This window comes from Crocodylus porosus, unplaced genomic scaffold (genome assembly GCF_001723895.1).
Source record: "Crocodylus porosus isolate Cpor-Errol unplaced genomic scaffold, CroPor_comp1, whole genome shotgun sequence".
Lineage (NCBI taxonomy): Eukaryota > Metazoa > Chordata > Crocodylia > Crocodylidae > Crocodylus > Crocodylus porosus.
The window spans coordinates 36647885-36670814 of record NW_017728912.1 but is presented as its reverse complement, the minus strand read 5'-3'; the positions used below and the strand labels follow the sequence as shown (position 1 = coordinate 36670814).

At 41.9% G+C, this 22930-nt stretch overlaps 1 protein-coding gene across 4 annotated transcripts in view; it reads left to right on the top strand.

Annotated features, from left to right (window-relative positions):
- Positions 1-22687, top strand: part of ANKRD17 (ankyrin repeat domain 17) — a 139870-nt gene extending 117183 nt beyond the window's left edge. For all 4 annotated transcript variants that reach the window (XM_019534281.1, XM_019534280.1, XM_019534279.1 and 1 more), the window contains 10 exons: positions 1139-1310; positions 3460-3904; positions 5912-6067; positions 6223-6372; positions 6862-8513; positions 14675-14872; positions 16123-16371; positions 17445-17620; positions 18452-18616; positions 20362-22687. In XM_019534281.1, coding sequence (XP_019389826.1) covers positions 1139-1310; positions 3460-3904; positions 5912-6067; positions 6223-6372; positions 6862-8513; positions 14675-14872; positions 16123-16371; positions 17445-17620; positions 18452-18616; positions 20362-20421 — 3423 coding nt within the window. In that variant the 3' untranslated portion in view covers positions 20422-22687. The remainder of the gene's footprint in view (positions 1-1138; positions 1311-3459; positions 3905-5911; positions 6068-6222; positions 6373-6861; positions 8514-14674; positions 14873-16122; positions 16372-17444; positions 17621-18451; positions 18617-20361) is intronic.
- The last annotated feature ends 243 nt before the right edge of the window (positions 22688-22930 follow it).

Here is a 22930-nt window from a genome sequence, read left to right as displayed (position 1 = left end):
GCCTCCTGGACAAGCCACTTGCGGCTCTGTCCTGCGTCCTCACCACCCTGGGGTTGGGGGCACAGATTGAGGCCCCAGCGGTGAGTGAGGGAGCATATGCCCCCCATCTATAGGGACTGCGCGGGGTGGAGCAGGCTGCCACTCTGCTTTGTTCCCTGCTGCAGCTGCCCCTCACCCCCTGTGCACTGGCTGTGGGATGCACATGGCATCGTGTGGCTCTTGGCGCAGCAAGGTTTAAAGCCCAGTGCTACCTCCACCCCATGCACAAACTAGGGGGCATATAGGCGACGTGTAATTTGGCCCCTGCCAGCCAGGGAGTGGCGAGTGCCAGCCAGTGCCCCCTCCCTCCCCCCCCTGAGAAGTGCTGGTGGTGCTTCTGGTTTTGCCAGTGGCAGTTCTGGTTTGCCGCTGCTACTTTCAGGGTTGGCGATTGACTGCTGGGTAACCCCGCCCACTCCATCAACAATCAGCCACTGGTGTCCCCCCCAGAGCCAGGAGGCACCAGTCATCCATAGGGGGGCATGTGCCCACTGGGCCTCTGCTTGTCCAACCAGCTGGGTTGGGGCCCCACTCACCCCAGTCCCTGCTCCTGTCTGTGCCCCACTCCCTCCCTTACCTTTGGGGCCTCAATCTAGCCCCCCACCACCCCACCCCTTCCCCGACAAACTTACCTGCTGTGGGTGGCTGCGTTCTTCCCCCCAAATAATTTTTTTCCCCTTTGCCTCGATCTTGGCCCCCCACAGACTGACCTGCTGGGGAAGCGGGGGAGTGGCAGTAGTGCACGGTAGATCCTGGGTTGGACTTTAAGTCAAGAAGTGATCTTGTACTTAAAGAGGTTGGAGACCACTCATAGAGCAAAATTTTCTTTTTCCTTCCTCACTGCTCACTGTCTTATCTCTTTTACATATGCAGTGTTTCATTTAGCATCAGTGGAATTTCTGCAGTTTAAGGAGGTGTTAAGCATTCAGGAAATCAACTGTGCCAATTAGAGTGGAGAAGATGTAAAGGCTTTGGTTTCGCCATTGAAAATAGATGTTTATAAGAAAGTAATAAACCTTAAGCATTGATCTGGCCTCTGTGTAGATGTGTGTAATTTTTCTTTATCAGTGTCTCACTGCTTCGTGTTCTTGACTTCCAGTTAAGGGAAGAAAGCAGGAGGCTGGCTTTGGCTGCCAAAAGAGAAAAAAGAAAGGAGAAAAGGAGAAAAAAAAAGGAAGAACAAAGAAGAAAGCTGGAAGAAATTGAAGCAAAAAACAAAGAAAACTTTGAACTACAAGCCGCTCAAGAGAAGGAAAAGCTGAAAGCTGAAGGTATTTGTCATGTTGCGTCTTATAGATTGTCTTCTCCCATTAGTTTCCATGACTGAGAATTTTCTGCCAAAACATTTGATATAAACTTCCAAAAGAAGTGTAGATAAGATGGCTCTTATCTACATTTTTTTTAAATTCTTCTCAAACATATGGCTTGTCATATTGCATCAGGTAAGTGGTGTGCACAGCCATAATAGGGATGTAAAAAGTTAAACAGTAATTATATTCATATCATTTAATGTTTACTGTTTACCTCCTGACTTGGTGCTGCCCACTCTTGGGGGAGTGGCTTTGACAGGGGCTGTCTGGGAGGCAGCACAGATCCAGGCTGCAGCATCACACAGCTGCTGCAGCGGGGTGGTAACTAGCAGCTGTCTGGGGGAGCGGAGCTGGGCAAAGTTGCACCTTGAGCCAACAGGTGTTAAGTAGGAGCGAGTGAAGTAGCGGAGCTGTTGTTAGATGCTGCAGGGGTGGGATTCACAGAGCCAGGTGCTCCCCTCCCCCCACAGGGGTTTCCATCTGTCAGGACAGCTGTGCCACGCCCAGGTGTGGTGCCTTTGGCCCACAGGCACCTGTTGCCCCTACAGTACCTCACTCCTACCTGCCATGCAGGACACGTGTACCACACAGGATCATGCGTGAGGCATCCACCTGTGGGCTGAGCACCCTCTGCTAGGAGCCTTGGCAGTGGGGTGAGCCCTTAGCCAAGCAAGAGGAGCATGGCACTTGCATGGTTGCATCTGAATGGCAAAGGGAGCCATGGCTCCTAGTAGAGGGTGCTCAGCCCACTGGTGGATTCCTCAGGCACAATTCTGTGTGGCACTTCTGTCCATAACATGCCTCCGGGCTGGGAGAGCTGCTGCGACTTCTTGCCAAGCTGCTGCTGCTGGGTAAGCAGGTGGGAGGGAGGCAGTGTTTGGGGCAACTGGTGCCTGTAGGCTGGAGGCACCACCTGGGCATGGCACGGCAGTCCTGGCAGGTGGGAGTCTATGTGGGTGCTGGGGGGGGCGGGCACCTGGCTCTATGCAGCCTGCCCCTGTAGCACATGATGGCAGCTGCACTGCTGAGCTCACTTATACTTAAGCCCTGCCAGGTCTGTCGCATAACTTTGCCTGGCTCTGCTCCCCCAGGAAACCATTAGTTATTTCCACCTCCCTGCTGCAGCAGCTGCGCAATGCTGCAGCAGCTGCGCAATGCTGCAGCAGCTGCGCAATGCTGCAGCAGCTGCGCAATGCTGCAGCAGCTGCGCAATGCTGCAGCGCAGATCCACGCCACCTCCCAGGCAGGCTCTGCTGGAGCTGTTCCCCCAACAGGAGGCAGCCCCAAGCCAGGAACCGTGCCAGACCCCATGCCCCTGTAGTTTTTACTGCTGGCATCGCTGCCTGCCCACTCCCACAGTCACCTTGTGGAACCTGCTGCAGCCAGTGGCTTTTGTCGTTCCTGATTGGCGGCGGAATTCGTCACAATTTCACATATCGCTATCACCCTCAGCCCCAGCTCCCTGCACTGCCCTGCCCCTCTTCTGCAGGACTGATATAATTAGAGGAGGTTAAACAGTTGATTTTTAAACAATATTTACATCCCTAGCCATTACCAACTGTTTCAGTGGCAGCTGTGGGGTAATCAGTCCCCAAGGCTGTTCTCCTGCTCACCCATTTCACTTGCTTCCCCAAGTCAGGAAAGCTTGAATTTTCAGCCTTTCCAAAATGATCTTATTTCTTTTTAAAATTTAGCTTCTGATACCATGTGGCAAAGAGGTTACATACCAATTGTGTGTTGTATTGAAAAAAATCTTTTTATCAGAATTGAATTTGCTGCTGCTTGTAATCTTCAAATGCCCCCTTATTCTGCTATCCCAAAAAAGTCTGAATAGAATAATAAAGTATTTCTGTTGAGGGCATACCACTGATTTATGTAGTGGTATTATAATGGTTTTTCCTTTTTTTGTTTGGTTATTTTTGCTTTTCCTTTTTAATGGAAGCTGTGTATCAGTTACTTGTTCATTACATGATCTCATGAGTATCATTCCAAACTGTTAAGCGTAATAGGAAGTTGCCAGATTTGTTAGGCATAACTTTAAAACCAAACTTGAATAACCCACAAGTGCTATTTCCTTATGCTGATGCAATGTCTTTTGATTCCCCATCAGATGAGCCTGAGGTTCCAATGGAGCCTCCAAGTGCCACGACTACAACCACCATTGGTATATCTGCAACTTGGACAACATTAGCAGGCTCCCATGGAAAAAGGAATAACACGATCACCACAACAAGTACAAAGAGGAAAAACAGGAAAAACAAGATTACCCCAGATAACGTGCAGATTTTATTTGATGATCAACTCCCAATCTCCTATAGTCAACCTGAAAAAGTAAATGGTGAGTCGAAGAGTAGCAGTACCAGCGAAAGTGGCGATAGTGATAACATGAGGATTTCCAGCTGTAGTGATGAAAGCAGCAATAGTAACAGCAGCCACAAAAGTGACAATCATTCTTCCACAGCCATTGCAAACCCTCAGAACAAGAAACAACCATCAGTACTTGTCACTTTTCCAAAGGATGAAAGGAAAGCTGCTTCTGGCAAATCATCAATAAAGTAAGTTACTGTGACTACTTATTACAACTCCAAGTGTAAAATGAAAGTAATTTTGGGCAGGAAAGTCTAATTAAGACCGTGACCACTTTGTTTTATTGCTCTTTTTAGAACCTGGCTAATCAGAAAATAGATCAGAAGCATTCAAGTCCTTGCTTTTCCATTAAGTGCCATAAATATATGGACTCATGGTAGAGGCAATATCTTTTATTAGACCAACCAGATTCTTGCAAAAAAAAATTCTTTAATTGCAAGCTTTTGGGCACAAACACCCATCGTCAGGCATACGATAAAGGATTGTAAAAGTTCTTTTGGGTAGAAATGAAACTTCATATTTCATAGGAGAGTTGAAGATGTGGTAAAATCACCTGTTTGGAACAGTTAATTTTATAGGCAGATTAGGCTCAGAGAAAAGTTGGAATAGTTTGTTTACCTTGAAGTTGTTTGGTGGTAAGCAGGATATAGTCATATGTCCTTCTGGTTATGGTGTTTTTGTATTTCACAGAGGAGTAAATAGATGGAATGATATGGGTAGGTGTTTCTTATGTGGTGAGGTATTTCTGAGCTCTGTGGTGAAGCTCTGTGACTATGGCTTGAACAAGGGCAGGAGCAGGATCTCAAGTTTCAGGTGGTCAAACTTGCTGCTGCTTTGTAAAATTACGATGATTTCATTTTAAAAATTGGCTACAATTTTATATCTTTCATGTGTCGGGTATCTGGGTTGTAGTTGTATTGCTCTAGTGGCAAAAGCAATCAGGACTTGTGATAGAGGTGATATCTTTTATTAGACCAACAAATTTTTGTGAAAAAAAATGTTTTAATTGCAAACTTTGGGGCACAAACACTCTTCATCGGGCATAGAAAAAAGATTGTAAAAGTTCTCCCGGGTCTAATTTTACAATCTTTTCTCCTATGCCTGCTGAAGGTTGTTTGTGGCCGAAAGCTTGCCATTAAAGATTTTTTTTGAAAAAATCTAGTTACTTATAAAAGATATCACCTGTACCACAAGTCTTCATAAATATATAGAGTCCATTTTTTTACATTAAAACAATATATTCTGCGGATAAATGTCATGAGTTACAACTCTGTAACTAGAGGATTGTGTTGCTACATATGAACTTGGAGATAAGCATTTCCATTAGTTCAGTCACTGTTCTTATTACATCTCCGTTGTGCCCTGTGCCTTTTGGACTATTATTTTTGCTTTTCCCTTCTGCCTCATTCTTTTCTAGCTGGTCTCTTCATATTGTGTAATTTTTTTTAAACTCAAACTATAAAAGAGTAGTGCTATACTTCAGCTTAAAATACTCTTCTTGTGATGCCTGTTTTTAAAAGAAACTAGAATTGGTATAATCAACATCCTGTGGCAGTGGGAACTAAACAGCAGTGTAGGTTCCTCTGGGGAAGATGATGGAAGGCAAAAAATATAGTCCGAGTTTTAAGCAGAAGACTGCTGTGTTTCAGGTGGTATATAATCTAGTGGATATTACTTTTAATACTTTAAAAGTCTGAAGTGAACCTTTGGATATTTTCAGATTAGAGAGAGAATTCAAAGTGCCAGTAGTACACATGCACATAGAGTTCATCCCTGTATTATTGATTAGTCAGACATATTGAAAGAATCCACACTCTGTACTTGATCTGTGTAGGCTTCTTCAGCAATGGTTTGGATAGCTTGGTGCTCTGCAACTTCTTCAGATTCTGTGAACCTGTTTCTGGATTTTCAGTGTTGGGAAGGAGGGAAATCTTTTATTGTTTGAGCCACATAATCTGACTAAAATATTGGAAAACTATTTATCCTTATTCATATAGGTATATAAAGAAATGGGTGGTTGCTTTTGTACTTGCGTTACTGGGCAGTTGCGATTTTCAGTGTGGTTTTTTTTTTTGTTGAAATGTGTCATATTTCGTTCCCTAGGACTAAAGAGAAATGGTCAGTTCCATTTTGAAATAAGCTTAAAGAAATTGTTTATTAATAATGTAGCTTATGTTTCTTACCTTTTCTCAAAGGCTGTCTGAGGTCATCAGTGAAGTCACCAGTAATTCCTTGTCTACCAACACGAAATCTGGTCCTTCTCCTCTTTCTTCTCCAAATGGAAAATTAACCATAGCTAGTCCTAAACGTGGCCAGAAGAGGGAAGAAGGATGGAAGGAAGTTGTGAGAAGGTAAATAACTTGTGTGCAAGAAACATACCAGTAGAAGGAATAAATTTCCCTTCTTACATCCTTACTTGGCATTTATCTTGCATTCTTGCCAATCCTCACACTATTTCGATCCATTGAATCCTGTCTCACTAATGTAATACTTTCCTTTTGTACAGATCAAAGAAAGTTTCTGTTCCATCAACTGTAATTTCCAGAGTGATTGGAAGAGGAGGATGTAACATTAATGCTATTCGGGAGTTCACAGGAGCACATATAGACATTGACAAACAAAAAGACAAGACTGGGGACAGAATAATAACAATAAGGTAAATGGTCATCTGGCAGTTGAAAACATTCCCTGTAAAGTGAATAGAGTGCATTTTAAAGAGGGATCTGTAATTTAATAAATCATTTTTCTTGAAGACTTTCTGAGCAGAAATTTTAGCCAAAACAATGAACATAATTGATGCTTATCATGCTATTTAAGGTTGAAATAGAAAAATCTGGAATAAGCAGTCACGTCTGTATTCTTTTTAAAGACAAAAAGTAAAGGCATCTGTACTAGACCTGTGAATCAGTTGTTGTGGACTAGGTAATGTTTTTGTACGTATAACATCGCTTTCGCCATTAGCTTATTCATGAAGCTAATCAGGCATCTAATTCCCCTGAGCATGCCAAACTTCATGCTGGGTTTTTACCTGTACTAGGTTGGCAGAATCTAGCTCTAGGCCATTCATCTGAGTTATGTAACATAAAAGTTCAGAGCAAAATATCAGTAACTGTATCCCCTCCCTCCCCTTTACTCTTTTTTGTAGGGGTGGCACAGAATCAACAAGACAAGCAACGCAGTTGATCAATGCTCTGATAAAGGATCCAGATAAGGAAATTGATGAACTTATTCCAAAGAATCGTTTGAAAAGTTCTGCAGCAAACTCCAAAGTAGGGTCATCAACACCTGCCTCCACTACTGCTGCTAACAGTTCTCTAATGGGGATCAAAGTTGCCACTGTAGCTGCTTCGTCAACTTCTCAAACTGCCACAGTACTCACTGTGCCTGCAATTTCTTCAGCGTCCACTCACAAAACCATCAAGAATCCAGTGAATAATGTACGGCCTGGTTTTCCAGTCTCTCTGCCATTAGCATACCCTCCTCCACAGTTTGCACATGCTTTACTTGCTGCTCAGACTTTCCAGCAAATCCGTCCCCCTCGGTTGCCCATGACCCACTTCGGAGGTACTTTTCCACCAGCTCAGTCCACTTGGGGTCCTTTTCCTGTTCGGCCTTTGAGCCCCGCAAGAGCTACTAACTCACCTAAACCTCACATGGTGCCTCGCCATAGCAGTCAGAACAGCAGTGGTTCTCAGGTGAATTCAGCAGGGTCTTTGACTACTAGTCCAACAGCTACAACAAGTTCAGTGGCTTCTACTGTGCCTGGTTCGTCTACAAATGGCAGTCCCAGTTCACCTTCAGTGAGAAGGCAGCTTTTTGTTACGGTTGTGAAGACATCCAATGCTACCACAACCACAGTCACAACCACAGCAAGTAGCAACAGCACAGCACCTACAAATGCCACATATCCTGTTCCTACTGCCAAAGAACACTACCCTGTATCTTCCCCATCATCCCCTTCACCGCCAGCTCAGCCAGCAGGAGTTTCTAGAAACAGTCCTTCGGATTGTGTAACAGCATCTCCAAATAAGGGCACATCTTCCTCTGACCAGGATGTGAGTAGTCCACCAGCAGTGGAAACAAGTAATTCAGCCAGCAGCAGGCAGCCAAGCACTAATTCTCTTGGCAGTTCTTCAGTGCACCCTGCTCATCAGCAATCCCCAGGATCTCTTTCTCAAGAAGCAAGACCTCCTCTACAGCAGCCTCAGGTTCCTACATCAGATCTTAGAATGGCTATGCCTCCAAATTTAGCAGCAACATGTTCATCTGCCCCAGTCGCAGGTCCAACAAATGCCCCAATGACTTATCCCCTTCCTCAGACATCAGTGGGATCTACTCAGTCTGCAGCTAAAATGGAAACCCCAGCTATCAGGCCACCTGCCCATGGAACAAATACGACTCACAAGAATCCAGCTCCTGTGCAAGGTTCTTCTGTTGCAGTCCTCAATGTAAATCACATTAAAAGGCCCCACAGTGTTCCTTCTTCAGTGCAGCTTCCTTCTACCTTAAGTACACAAAGTGCTTCTCAAAATTCAGCTCATCCAGCAAACAAGTCTATGGGTACCAACTTCAGTGCTACCTTGCCATTTGGGCCCTTTAGCACACTGTTTGAAAACAGTCCTACTTCTGCTCATGGCTTTTGGGGTGGATCTGTAGTTTCATCTCAAGCAACACCAGAATCCATTCTGTCAGGAAAGTCTTCATTTTTGCCAAATTCAGATCCTTTACATCAGTCTGATACGTCCAAAGCCCCAGGTTTTAGGCCACCACTACAAAGGCCAGCTCCAAGTCCCTCAGGTGAGTATTTGAATGGAACTGCATCTGGAGTCTAATGTTAAGTAGCAGCTGAATGCTTTCACTTGCTGTTTTCTAGCTTTTCTACTTGAGTTTTTATACTAAATTACCTATGTATTCCACAGTTTGCCTGTTTTAGAATCCATCTGTTTGAAATGGAATTATGCTTTAAAGTTTGAGGTTTAATTTTTTTTAACATGCATATTTCTAGTCCTTGCCCTCCCAAAACCATCCACTGCTATTTCCTCCCTACCATGACCCCCCCCACCCAAAAAAAAAAACCCAAAAGAAACCCAAACCCACACATCACCTTTGGAATACATAGTTGCCTTGCTGAGTCTGTGTGCAGTTCCCAGGGGACTGCAAGATCCACAGCTCTAAGTAAAAACAGCTCTATATATTTTATTTAAGTTCCTGTCTGTGAAATCCAAAACTGTAGTAGGGTTGGAGTGTTGTAGCTGTGATAGTCCAGGAACTATGCAAGAAGCCAAGGGGTTTTTCTGGTAATAACTTTTATTAAAGCAGTTAATATCTGTAACATTGTCTAACAACTCTGTCAGCTATACAGTTGATTCAGTAAAAGGTATCACCAAAAAAAACTTGTCTCTGTAAAATCCAAGAACAATTTAGATGGTTAACTGTTGATAATTTTATGATAAACTTTCATATTGAAAAATTATAGAATAGAGGGAAAAGAGTAAAGAAAGCCCAATTTAAAATATTTAAATCGACCTTAATCTCTATTTTTAATTTAATTGATTTTTGGCAGAATTTCAATCTGCTGCATGAATGCAGAGAAGCCAGGAGTCTTGTCACAGAATTTGAGGCAAGTTATTGGATTTAGAATTCATTTTTTTTCTATTCTTACACAGGTAGTAGAGACCTTCTGTTAAGGCATTTGCTTGTCTTGTTTTGCCCCAAATAAGAAAAGTTTAGCAGCTCTTTTCCAATATTCAGTTTTATGGTTTTTACCCATTTCTACTTAAAGTAAGAAAGAAAAAAAACTATATGTTATTGCATTGCAACCTATTCTAGTGCAGCAGTCAATTTCAGTTTGTTAAATTTTTGAAAGGTTCAGTCTTCAAACGACTGGAAAAATTTAAGCCTTGTAATTCAGCTAATGTAAGTGGGGGGTATCTGTTTTTTTGTTTGTTTTTTTTACAAAGCTGAGTTGCATTTATATCAGTAAAATCCCATGTACTCCATAGCTGTAGAATTTGTCCCTTGCTGTATGGTTGTGTCAGAAACACAGCTTTCATTTTAAAATAAAAATCTAGCCCTCTTGGTTGTGAAGATAACTTTGAAAATATCCTCAGGAACAAACTGATCTATTGATATTTTCCTATGTTAATAGCAAATATGAGAGAACAGTTCTCCAGAGTTATGAGCTACCTAGACAACATCAATCTGGGCACTTAACGCTGTGAGATTTGTAAACTTTTCCAAGATTTCCCTTATACAAATTAAATTGAATTTCAGGGCAGTGACCTTGATACTGTTCCATGGAGCTTAGTAGCAGCATGCAGGGGGGCTGCAGTTGAGCCTAGCTCACAGCCAGAAGGAGGGAAGTCTTAAGTTTCTCATTTCAGCAATGTAGGAATAGCATAGCTGCAGAAGCCTTTTATAAGCTCCCTGCCTTTGTATGTATAATAGTGGTGGAAGGATGCTCTGAGCCAGTTCTTGAAGGTAATGTTGGCAGCAGCCACAGTTTGCGGAGTAGTCTATCTGGACAGAACACAACAAGAAAGTGTGTCAGAAATAATCTATTTTTGAAAAGCTTTATCATAGAAAACTATGGCTGGAAGGAACCTCCAGAAGTTATTTAGTCCAGTCTCCTGCCTGAGGCACGATTATCTCTATTCAAACCATCCTATACAAATCCATTGTCCAATATCTTAGCAGTACTGCACAGTCAACCGTGACACGACACAAGACATAACACATTAACCTGCCACCGGTTAAGCAAGAGGACAATAGCTGCCAATATCCTGCTGCTGTAAAGGCTGTTAATATATACTCGAAAGATTTCAGGAAGAAGACCATGCCCCACCTCCAAGACAACACACAAAACCTCCCACAGTTCATACCAGTTGGAGGTAAAATTCCTTCCTGACCCCAGATATGGCGAGGGGCAAGACCCTCTAGCCATGAATCTGTGGGTGTAAGTCCCAGCAGGAGCATTGGTACACCCCTGTCAAAATCCCCAGATCTGGCTGAAGCCAACATCCAGTGCCTCTGAGAGAGGTTTAAAAAAACCCAACAAAACTATTATTGTATTTCCTTATGTCCGCCGTTTTAGGCTGGACGTAAAGAAAAACTTCTCTACTGTCGGAGCCCCCAAGGCCTAGAATAGACTGCATCCAGAGATAGTGCAAGCACCTAATCTGGACTCTTTTAAGAAACATTTGGACACCTAACTAGCTGGGATCCTTTAACCTTAGCTGACTGCTTGCCCCTGGGGCAGGGGGCTGGACTCAATGATCTTCTGAGGTCCCTTTCAGCCTTCTGAGTATTTCTCAGAGAAGGGCTGTCAAACTGGTAGGCCCTGTTTGGCCCAAAAGCGATGAGTGTTTGTCTACTGATCTCCTACCTGGCTGCCACTCCCCACCACCATAGGCTCTGGGCTCCCCAGAGGGCACCCCTGAGGGCTGGTCAGAGTCGTGTGGCACAGCCTACAGTGCTGAGGAAACCTTTGGCATGGGGTGTCTGTATGGTGCAGCAGAGGAGCCCCACCCAGGTAGGTGAAGGTGGGGATGCAGGAGAGGGGAGTGCCCAAGGGGCCTGTGAAGGGGCAGCCCCCATGGGTAGGGCATACAGCCCCAGGCTGCTAAGAAGTTGGACAGCCGTGTCTTAAAAATACATATAATACTGTAGTAGAATTGAGGAGTCCTAGAAATTTGAAGTTGATCCTACCACAGAGCTCAGAGGATCCCAATTACAAATTGCATTCAGCAGTATTTACAATGTATTGTGTTCAAGCATAGGTTTGAGGAAAGCTTTAACATAACTGCTTTCCTAAAAATCTGTACAATATTATCTCTGGTAGAATACTGTTGATCTGCACTGTTACATTAATACCTCATAGACATCCAAAATATTATTCCCAACTTTCAGGCTTTTCTTAAAGTTTAGCTCTCAGTTGAGTAATTAGATTTGGGTTAGTATTTGCAACTTTTAAGTTCTTTGCTGTCAGAGATTTTGAAAATATTAACAGGAACCAGCTGGTTAGAGAGAGAAGTCTTACCAGCAAAGCATAGAATCATTTAATCTGTGAAGGGCCCTTGAGCATCATCTGATCAGGCCCCCTGTATAAATGCAGGAATGCTGTTTGTACATCATCCCTCACCAATGCTTATTCAACCTGCTTTGTAACACCTCCAGTGACAGATATTCCATAACTTCTCTGAGTAGTCCATTTTACTGTTTTATTGCTCTGATGCAGGGATTGGCAAAATACAGCCCACAGGCCAGATTGGGCTTGCAGCAGACTCCGTATCCTAGCAGTGGCGGTTCCTTTGGGCTGCCGCTGTTGGACCCTCTCCCTGCCTGGAACCTCAGCCCGTCCACCTCACACCCACCACCAGGGTAGGACCCACACGGGCCGGGCATGCAGCCAGGATGGGGCTGCAGCTGGGAGCGAGGCAGGTGGGCGGGGCCGGGGAGACCCCAGTGTACTCCGGTGGTGATGATGTGGGGCTGGGCCAGAGCCACAATCCATTGCTCGCACACCCTTGCAATGAGTGCATGTTCTGTGGGCTGGGGCACGCAGGGAGTGGATTGCAGCTCTGCCCCGGCCTTGGCTCTGTTTTGTCACTGACCCCAGCTTAGCCACGTGCCCTGCCCGTGCAGTTCCCCGCCAGTCTTTGTGGAGACCCTGGGATCGCAGAGCCATGACAGCGTGGGAGAGCCACAGTTTTGCGGGCAAGAGCATGCAGGGAATACATCGCGGCTGGCCCCGGCCCTGCGCTGTCACTGTCCCAAGATCCTGGGTTTTCATAGAGACTGGCTGGGAGCTGCATCTGGGGCAGAGGCTGGTGTCTTGGGACAGTGGCAGCATGGGGCTGGGACAGAGGGATCAACTCCCTGTAATCCCCTGCCCCCAGGACCTATGCCTGTTGCAGGGGCATGCAGGCAGTGGATTGCAGCTCTGCCCTGGCCTTGCACTATCACCACCCCAAACGCCAGAGTCTCCTTGGTCCCACCTATCCATCTTACTGCAGGCCGTGGCCCCATCTCAGCTGCCTAGCTGCACACCCTCCCTGTGCAGGTCCCACCCCTGGTGGTGGGTGCAGGGTTGATGGCTGGAGCACTCAAGCAGCAGGGCTGGGTCTAGCAGCGGCAGTCAGAAGGAACTGGGGCTGCTGGAAAATGGAGTCTGGCTGCAGGCTGGATCTGTCATTTTGCCCACCCCTGTTCTAATGTGTATGCAAAGGTTGAGGGAAACTTGTGAATCAGATTTAGGGACAAATCCATATAAAAAGCCTATGCCTCCCAACTCCTGAAAAAGGGGAAGCTGCTGGGATATCTGTCAAGGTACTGGTTCTAAATCTTGCTTGAGATCTTCTAGCTACCATTCTCCATTGCTCAGCCTTCTTGCTACTGTCTGAAAAAGTTTCTGCTAATACACCTCTTATTGAACAAGCTGGTGTCCACTCATGAGGGAGTGCAGGTGTTGCTATCTTGCTCTTGTCTTCTAATCTCTTTTGCTGTCTATAGCTCTCCTACGAATAGCAAAGTGAAATCCACATACTTAAAGCAAGTTTCAGCAGCAGCCAGAAGTTTTTAAATACCAGTAGCGAGACTAAGATATCACTGGTTAGTCGCAAATATATCTTGGTAGAGCTAGCCATAGACATTTTGAAGCTCTGCAATTCCAGAATCTGAAAGACAGTATTATATTAATGTACAAGAAAAGTCTGTTTTAAAACTGTTTAAAACAGCATTATAAATATTCAAATACTCCTGACTATTTTTGTTTCACATACATCAGTAGCTATGCAAAAACAACTAAAATAAGCTTTATTTCAGTTGTTTCCAGTTGTGAAAGTCTAGAAGATAAAAACTGGGGTAGATAGATATGTGTCTAGATAAATACATGCCTAGAGCTTTGCTGGATGAAGAAAAGCAAACATAGCTTCTTCAAAATCAATGGTCTCGTATATTTTTTGCATAAACTTCCACAGAAAGGATAATAGACTACTTGGAATGGCAAAGCTGGAGCCATTTCATCTTGAGTAATGTTCTGCAAGGTGACAGGAAAATGCATTTTTGGTTGCCATCTCTTTAATGTTGATTGCAGAACAAATTAGTATTCTCTTAATAAAAAGGTGAGTAGAAAAATACAGTTTTGAGAATATTGAACACAGTCACAGCTTTCCAGGCCAATTGGAGCCTACAGTACTATAATATTGTGCTTTTCAAATCCCAAACAAGAGATCAAGAAAAATGACTGAAGATTATTGATCCTAGTTGTTATATTTAGTTAAACTTCAATTTTCTAGGTTAGTTTTGCATTTAAAAAAGCAAGCATAACCTTTAAGTGCAACTGCTGGATAGAAACCACACGTTCAGATGTTCCAGAGTAACAATGGCTGCTCTGAAAGAAAAATAACCTGACTTCCAGGAACCAGGAAGAGTGGAGCTACCAGCTGCTCCCTGCCAGCCCCTCTCACACCCAGGCCCCATCATGAGAAGCAGTGGTCAGGAAGTTTGGCGTTGCTGTTGCTCCCTGCTCTTGGCTTCTGTTGCCCAGAGCTGAGTAGATGGAGCAGCCCTCTTGCCCATTTCTCACTCTGGAGTTTCCAGAGCGAGAAGCGGGCAAGAGCTTTTTCCATGCTTCTCTGTCTGCTCACTTCTGGGCACTGGGAGCCTAGTGGAGAGACCACTGCCACGAGCCCCCCTTACTGCTTGTGCTGACTCAGTTTGTTGCTCCACTCCCCACGCACCTCCCAGACTCGCACTGTATAGCTCTTTTCTTGCTGTCCTGTTTATATTCACGTGACATAAGAAACCAGCTGAAGAGACTTGTCTGGTTAGACAAGGAGGAAGGGCACAAATTGATTCTTATGTTTATGGTGTCCTCTTGTCCCAATCTCCTCCTTATCCAGGCATTGGATAGAATCCTTTTCCAATGAAGGACTGACTTTTTCCAATTTCTTCAATAGGTATTGTCAGTATGGATTCACCTTATGCTTCTGTAACGCCCTCTTCTACACACTTGGGTAACTTTGCCTCCAACCTTTCAGGAGGTCAAATATATGCACCTGGAACACCCCTGGGAGGAGCACCTGCAGCTGCTAATTTTAACAGGCAACACTTTTCCCCACTTAGTTTATTACCTCCATGCTCATCAGCATCAAATGGTGAGTTCTTAGTAGGACATGGGTGTGAAATTATTGTAAAAGCGGAAAGGTCATATTTTTCTACCAATTATAGGTACCATCCTAATAATTAAGTTGATAGGTTTGCTAAAATTTTCTGATAGGTGGTTTTTATTGTTTATAATGTCTATGAGTAATATAGGATGGATCTTTCAAAGCAGTTTTCTAGAAGAAATTTCTGGAAAAAATTTGTTTCAGTGGTTGTATCTCAAGAGCAGCATATTAGTTAAAGATGAGGCTGGGTGGGTGTTCGTCACACTGTCACAGATTTTGCTCTTTTTGCAGTATTTTCTGAGAAGTGAAGGTTGTTCAGTAAGTCTTTGGAGTTCATTCAGCTTTGTTGTCGTTTTAAGTGTTTTCGGTGTTTTTTATAGATTTCATAGATATGAGGGCTGGAAGGGACCTCGGAAGATCAAGTCCAGCCCCCCGCCCAAAGGGCAGGAAGTCATCTAGGGTCATAGGATTTGTTTGCTACACTTTGTTTACATTTAGAAGATTAAGTCATACAGGAAAGTCTTACTTAAGTCTAAATGACAAGCTGCATTTGTGATGAATTAGGTTTTCAGAACCTTTTTAAAATAATGAACCACTAAATATTTGTTGAGCAAATGCGTTATGCACAGTTCTGGTATTTTCATCTATAATTGACTTCCTCAGTTTTTACCGTGCCACAGCCATCATGTATTATGGCAGAAAACACATTTTAAGCTGTTTGAATAAATATAACTTATTCCTTATCCATTACTCAAGGATAAATGTTAAAATTTAATTTACTGACAATATTAAGGACTAAAACCCAAAGATAAATGATGTGCGGGTGTTTTGTGAAGAACCCCATCATTTTATTTCAGCCATGTTCTTGAATAGAGTCCTTTTAATTGCTTCTAATCTTTTACTTTTAAGTCCTTTTAATCTTGGATACAAGAGAGTTGTCATATTAGGCAGTCTTTGCGATCAATTACATTGAGCCTAGAATTAAAAATGATTTTTTAAAATTGTTTACATAACCTCCAAATGATCAATAGATGGTAATGGTCTGAACTATTTTGAAGTGAATGGTTTGGGTGCAATTATTTGTTAGGATGCGGGGAGGGTTGGGGGGTTACAATTAATAGAGGTATGTGTAGATGAACTATTTCAATGGAAAATTCATTGATGATTTCAAACTTCTTAGTTCTACCAAAGATTTTAAATACTCATGTACATTAATACCCTTTTTCTCTGTTCTATAGAATCTCCTGCCCAATCAGTACCATCTGGTGTGAGAGCACCATCTCCTTCCCCTTCAGCAGTGTCTTTGGGGTCAGAAAAAAACAGTAATGTGTCTCAGGACAGAAAGGTTCCTGTTCCAATTGGAACTGAACGGTCTGCACGTATTAGACAAACTGGAACTTCTACACCATCTGTTATTGGGAGCAATTTAGCCACGCCAGTGGGACATAGTGGCATCTGGTCCTTTGAAGGGATAGGTGGCAATCAAGGTATAATGCTTTATCCAACGGACATTTTTACTCAAGTAATTCATTGTAATCATTTTGCTTTTATCAATAACTGCTTTGAAACTGAAAGACTGCATAAATTGGCTCTTTTGTGTTAATTTGCTTATTCCAAAACCACTTATACAGTAGAGAAAGCATAAGTTTCTGCTCTGATACCTTAAAGTTGTCCTACAGATATAGCAGAGAACTTTTTGATTATGAAGCTCCATTGCTTAGAACTTTAGTTGTCAAACTTACTGTTAGACAAAACCACAGATAACAAAGTGGATGGCTACCACAGGGACTAGGGAAATTTGTCATCTGTTGAGGATGAAGTAGTAGATTCCTCTGAAGACGATTGTGCATCTTTCTTATTTTTGCTTTCTCTAGACTTTGCCCTGACCTCCCGTATAGCTTTCAGTTTTATCCGATTCACCACCTGTATTGAGCTTGGTAATTTGTTTAACTAAAGAGGTCTTCTAAAAAGGAATCCAGTCTGTTTAAAAGCACTATGTACGCACTGCCTGGAATTGTCCAGGTGGTACATGTTGAGTTATTGACATGTTGCCACTGGTCCCTAGAAAAATATCACATGTCATCTTCATATTAGCACTGAGAGAATTTGCCACCTGGTGTTCAGGCACTACAGGAGATGTTTTGGGGGAAAACACCCTCTGTTTTGACTTTACAATCTGTCCTTCACAGCTCTCATCCTTCAGAGCTGAGTTCTAGGAAACTGTAATCCTCAACCCCTTAGCACAGGACCTCTAAGGGCAGACCATTCAGTAGCAATTTAAAGAGAAATGATCGAGAAATGTTTTTGCAATTCATAAATAATAATTTGGCATCTTTTGGGATTTGTTCTTGGAGTGAATGCCCACATAGATTCTGTGCATGGTGCAAATACCCCTTAAACATCAAGAGTGTATGTAATCTGTGGTCAGTGTTACTGGAAGGTGAGGAACACTTCTTTTGTGGAAATGATTTAGTGCTAAAGATACTAATCTGGATCCCCAGGCAAGTTTATTAATAATTACATAATCATTGATTGATTGCTATGTCTGTTTCTTTTCTAGATAAAGTAGACTGGTGTCACAGTGGAATGGGAAGTCATATGATCCACAGGCCAATGTCTGATCCGGGTGTGTTTTCACATCAAGCAATGGAAAGAGATAGTACAGGGATTGTAACTCCTTCTGGTACATTCCATCAACATGTTCCTGCAGGATACATGGACTTTCCTAAAGTGGGGGTAATAATCCTAATACACTAATACCCATTTGGTTCTGGATATGACTGTAAATTGCATCCAACTGGATGGCCTGGTGGCAACATGATGGGGCTACTTGTGGTGGGGTAGTTTCTGTAAAATACTACAATGATGCAACCTCCAGAGTAAGGTGAGCATTGGGTGCTTCAAAACCCTAGCCCTTGCTGCCTTGTGGATACTCCTTAGTTGGCAAAAGGCTAAGGGGCAACACCCTGACACAAATGCACCCTCACTTGGGCATTAGGCAGTCAGCAGTAGTTCTTATCTGTTGCTCTCTGGAAGAAGCTACAACGATTGAGGCACTGAACATCTGGACTCAGTCTGGCCTTTGGATTCTGTTATAGTGGCCTAAAATGGGGATGGTAGGTCTTGGGCAGTGTCCACTTCTCCATGCTCTTGCCTGGGTGTATGTGTTGAAAGTCTTGGTTTGACAGTCTCAGAATTTTATGAAAGCAGATTCATCAGGCACCTGACTAGACCTCTTAGGCACACACCATGATCCAGAGGATCAGTAGCTGCTTACTAATATCCATTATAGTGTAGGAATATTTCTATATTATTCAAGACAGGAAGCTATTCTATAGCACTGTCAAAACATTGTGAGCAGGCATGTAAGAGTATTAATAACTGATCTTCATATGTCTCTTCTGAAAAGCTGCTATATAATAAAGATGTTAGAGTAAATATATAGCAAATCTAATATCTTACTCTAACAGTAAAGATTTAGATAATTTCCAAAAAAAAACAATACGTCTATCCCCATTGTGCACGTAAGCATTTCTTTTAATTTTGATTCAACTTTTTCCTCTTAAGGGTATGCCTTTCTCTGTGTACGGGAATGCAGTGATTCCTCCTGTAGCACCCATCACAGATGGTCCTGGTGGTCCTATATTTAATGGACCTCATGCTGCTGACCCATCCTGGAACTCGCTGATAAAGATGGTTTCAAATTCCACAGAAAATAATGGCCCTCAAACGGTAATACTGCATTTTTATTTATGTCTTTGACTTCAGCCTAATCAACCACACATAAGCAGTCCTCTGAATAAGGCAAAACATGAAGATTTTTCTGTACAATGTGTTTAGTTTTGTAAGTAGGGTAAAATTAAGGGCATGTCTATAGAAGATATTTCAGGGTAATTTGGGTTGGGAATCATAAAACACAAAAGTGATCATAATTGTTTTCCACGTGGGTACTTGCATTCTGAAATAAGAACTTTTTATAGGGCTAGCTTAATCCACTGGAGAAAGGCACTTTTTCTGGAGGAAATTTGTGGGGAGGGGAGACAATTGCATAGCTATTCTGGGTGAGTGCTAGATACAGGGAAGTCCTGATAGTAATTATGTTTTAGCTTGTTAAACATATTTATATATGCTGTTTTGCTTCTATAGAAGCTCTGTGAGATGAGCATTTCTATCATGTAGGTTATTTGCTTTCGTGGAAAGTGCCACTTACTCTGCTATGTTTAAATTATGCTTTGCCCAAGGAGACGAGCATGTTACAGCACTAGTCCAGGAGCCATTATGCTTTTGGCAAGCAAAATGACTCCACTGGTTTTGGAAAAGAAAACACAGCCTTTCCTGGATCTGTTTTAACATTGCCCTGACCTCATCATCACTGGGTGCATCTACATGTTCATTAATGCACTTTTGCTACTACGCATTGAATTTAGTACCTCTAATGTGAGGTACTAACTAAACACGCATAAGGGTGTCCTAATGCACAGTAGCAAAAGCACACATTTAGTGATGTTTAAAGCACAGTAGCCTAGTTTTACTGAGCATTAGTGTATTGGCACAGTTTTTGCTGTGACGCTTTAATGTGCATTAAAATAGGCTACTGCACATTAAAGTGCATGTGTAGACATGCCCAGCATGTGTCCAGAACACCTTTTCTGAGATTGCTGCCACTGTAGGCTGCATAAGTTTCCTCACTCTGATGAATTCTGAGGGTGTCTGCTGCATAGGCACAGTATAAAGGGAGGGGTTCCTTGCATTCTTTTTCTCCCTCTTTACTGGCAAATTCAACTGTATTGGAGCAGCCATAGCTTGCACCCAGCCATACAAAACTTAGAACTTGGTTTATGATTCTACACTAAACTCTGTTAAAGTAATTTTTGTTTAGTATAAATTAGTTTTCTCTGCCTTTGTTATGTGTAATACACACTTTTCCCAGTGGAGGAGAAGATATTTGATGCTGGAAAAGTTTAGAATCACAAAAATAGACCTTTAGTTTACCAGACTACTCAAAGCGGGAAGGAGGCCTCTTTCTTCCCAACTCCAGAGCTCAATGCCTTCGTGTTGTAGTTGAACCTGGTTTCATGACCCGCTGTGGTAGTAAATGGGGAGTGGGGTGGGGGTTGTAGCTTTGTAACTCACTGGTATGATAGTTCAGTGTTTGGCTGAACCATTTTTGCAGTTAGATGGAAAAACCTGAGGAAAAAAATAATCTATGCAGTTCTGAAGGGAACATGTAGGTAGGATGTGTGATTCAAGGAAACAGCACAAGCAGGAAGATAAAATGGAAAAATGAGGAAAGGCATCTTGACACACGAGTCTTACATTTGAGAAAAAATAACTTGGGGCAGTTTATTAATAGATAAAACAATTGCACAGGTGTGAAATGCAGAGCCAGACTATAAACATTTGTAAACATCTGATCTAAGCCTAGAATTCCTAAATGCTGAATCGTCCATGGTTGATGAACTTCACTTTTCTTTCAGGTATGGACTGGAACTTGGACACCTCACATGAACAGTGTGCATATGAACCAGCTTGGCTGAGTGGGATCAACTTGTTAGCCTGGAGATTCCTTTTTATTCAGAGGAACACACACGGCAAAAACAGTTTATATGCTCCCAGATCATTCTACTGATGTGCTTGACTGAAGTGTGTAGGCTTTTTGCAGAAGAACTTACTAACTGACCTTTTTCTGTGAACATTGTGACCACCCATTCCCCACCATCATACGTTTCAACTTAGTTAGTTTTTCTTTTCATTTTCTTTTTTGTTTTGTTTGTTTTTTTTCCCTCTTTTGGACAACTTTCTGTTGAAGCTGTTCTTTGGCTGGTTGGTTTTAGTACTGTAAACTGCTTCTGAGCAAACACAGAAATTTAGCAAAATTATGTAAACTTGATCCTGAAGTTTTAGAATGGCAAATAAATGTACAATTGTTTACATAACAAATGGCTAAGCAGAAAGTAAATTTCAAGATGTCAGTATAGAGGCTCTACTTTATGTAGACTTAAATTAATGTGAGATATGTACCTTCATACTCAGAAATCTGGATGTTTCCTTCATACATTAAACTATTAATAAGCATAACTTTTCTACTTGTGTAATTTAAGTACAGTATAAAAATGGGCATTATCAGTGTTTTTTCCCAGTTATATACATTGGTTTTTTGAAAAGGCATACATCTGTTTGTTTTTCTCTTGTAACCGAATAGATACTAAAATTTCTGTTTTTATTCTATGACAGACTTTTTCACCAAAAAGTTCTTGAGACGTTAGCCTTTTGGCACTTTCAGAACTAACTTTCTTCACACTAAGGACCATAGAGTTCCCCAGTAACTATACCATCTTGCAGGATCTGTTACAAATGATTCTTCTAGCTGGGTTGCTGTACTGAGGCATGTTCAGTTCTGTGACCATACTAAGTGCATCCATCTCCAGTGTCTTCCAGTTGACAGAGAAGACTGATTTTTTTTTTTTTTTAAATATTTATTTTTGGCTATTATACTAAAAGTGAGCACATCCACTTACAACTTACAGCTTCATTAATAAAACTGCCTCCAAACAATGGCTTATGCAAAAACTGGTGGCTCTAGTAGCAGGTGATATCTTGTTCAGAACTGAATGACTTCCTCTCAAAAGTTGATTTTGAAAATTCCAAATGGAAATTTCTTGGTCAGTTGGTATCTCTAATAGCTTTTATCACCTTCATTTTGAAAGTTGCTTGGAGTTAAAAGCACCAGTATGTTCTGAACAGAAGTAGCAGGAAAAGCCAGTTCATTCAGAAAAACTGTAAGACAAGCTTTTACCAGCTTATGACAAACAGCTTTTTTAAGTCAGGGTGCCAATTCAACACACACAGATGCCTGTGTACATGTGATATACAGTTGAATAGTTTGAGCTACATTCATAGATCAAATTTAGTCTGGAATAATAGAATAGGAGGCCAGCATGGTATATACAGTATGCTCCTCTAAATGGAAGAAGGCTAAAGGAAAAGCTTTTTAAGATACAGCGTCAATCAAATTAGATCTTTGTGGTGAATTAGTGTTCAGATGCACAAGCTTTGGATTCCTTCTAGTTGAAGGAATATCCCAGTTTCACTACATAGTTTGTTGGAATATAAAACCAGATTTCTAAAATGCTATTTCATAACTGCATAAGGCCAGAAGGATTTCTTCCCCCAAAGATAACAAATCAGTCTTTTAAATACTTTTGACATGTCTAGAATTTTGTGAATACCAGTGTCTGTATACGTACCCATAGGCAGTGCTCTAAATTAGCCATCTGTGATTCCTCCTTCTGAAATCTAATGTATGAAGACTTAGTTGGATCAAAATGGATACCTAACTGACCAGTTGTTAGTAAAAATGATTTAAATTCAATTTCAGCACTTTACTATGAGTGGGGAATAATGCTATTAAAGTATTTTATATAACCTTTACCACTCTCCTAGAATTTTATGCTTAATGCTTCTCCAGTGCTAATTAGGATTATTTTTATTCTTCTGAAATAATCCTCTTGAGAAATAATACTTCAATATTTATTACAACAAAATGTATTCTGTGGTTCGAAAGAACTGAGTTTCGTAGGATGTGGTTTCTTATAAAGCTATCTGTATTTTGTTGACTTGAAACAAAACTGTGGACAGGGGACACAGGCTGGAATGCCCCATGTTTCGTTTGTGGGGATCAGGCTTGTTAAAATACTGGGTTTTTAGAAGTCTGTACTAGGAACATTTTTTCAGATACATTTTTTATATTTCAAATGTAATGCATTTTATTTGACCAATAAAAAAAGGAACATACTCTTTTGAGACCTGGCAGGTCTTCTCTATTTTTTTAATGCACATGTATAGATTATTGGAGTGTGTATATGCAGAGTACATAATTTTTTTCCTTGCTTAACAGGGGAATGGCATAACTCACGAAACATGAGCTATGAGTTAGTTCATTCCTTTAAACAACAAAATAACAAGCATCGCAATATGTTTTGTAATCTGTTTATACCACTCAATGATAAAGCACTAGAATCTAGTTAAGAGTTGTACGACAGGCAA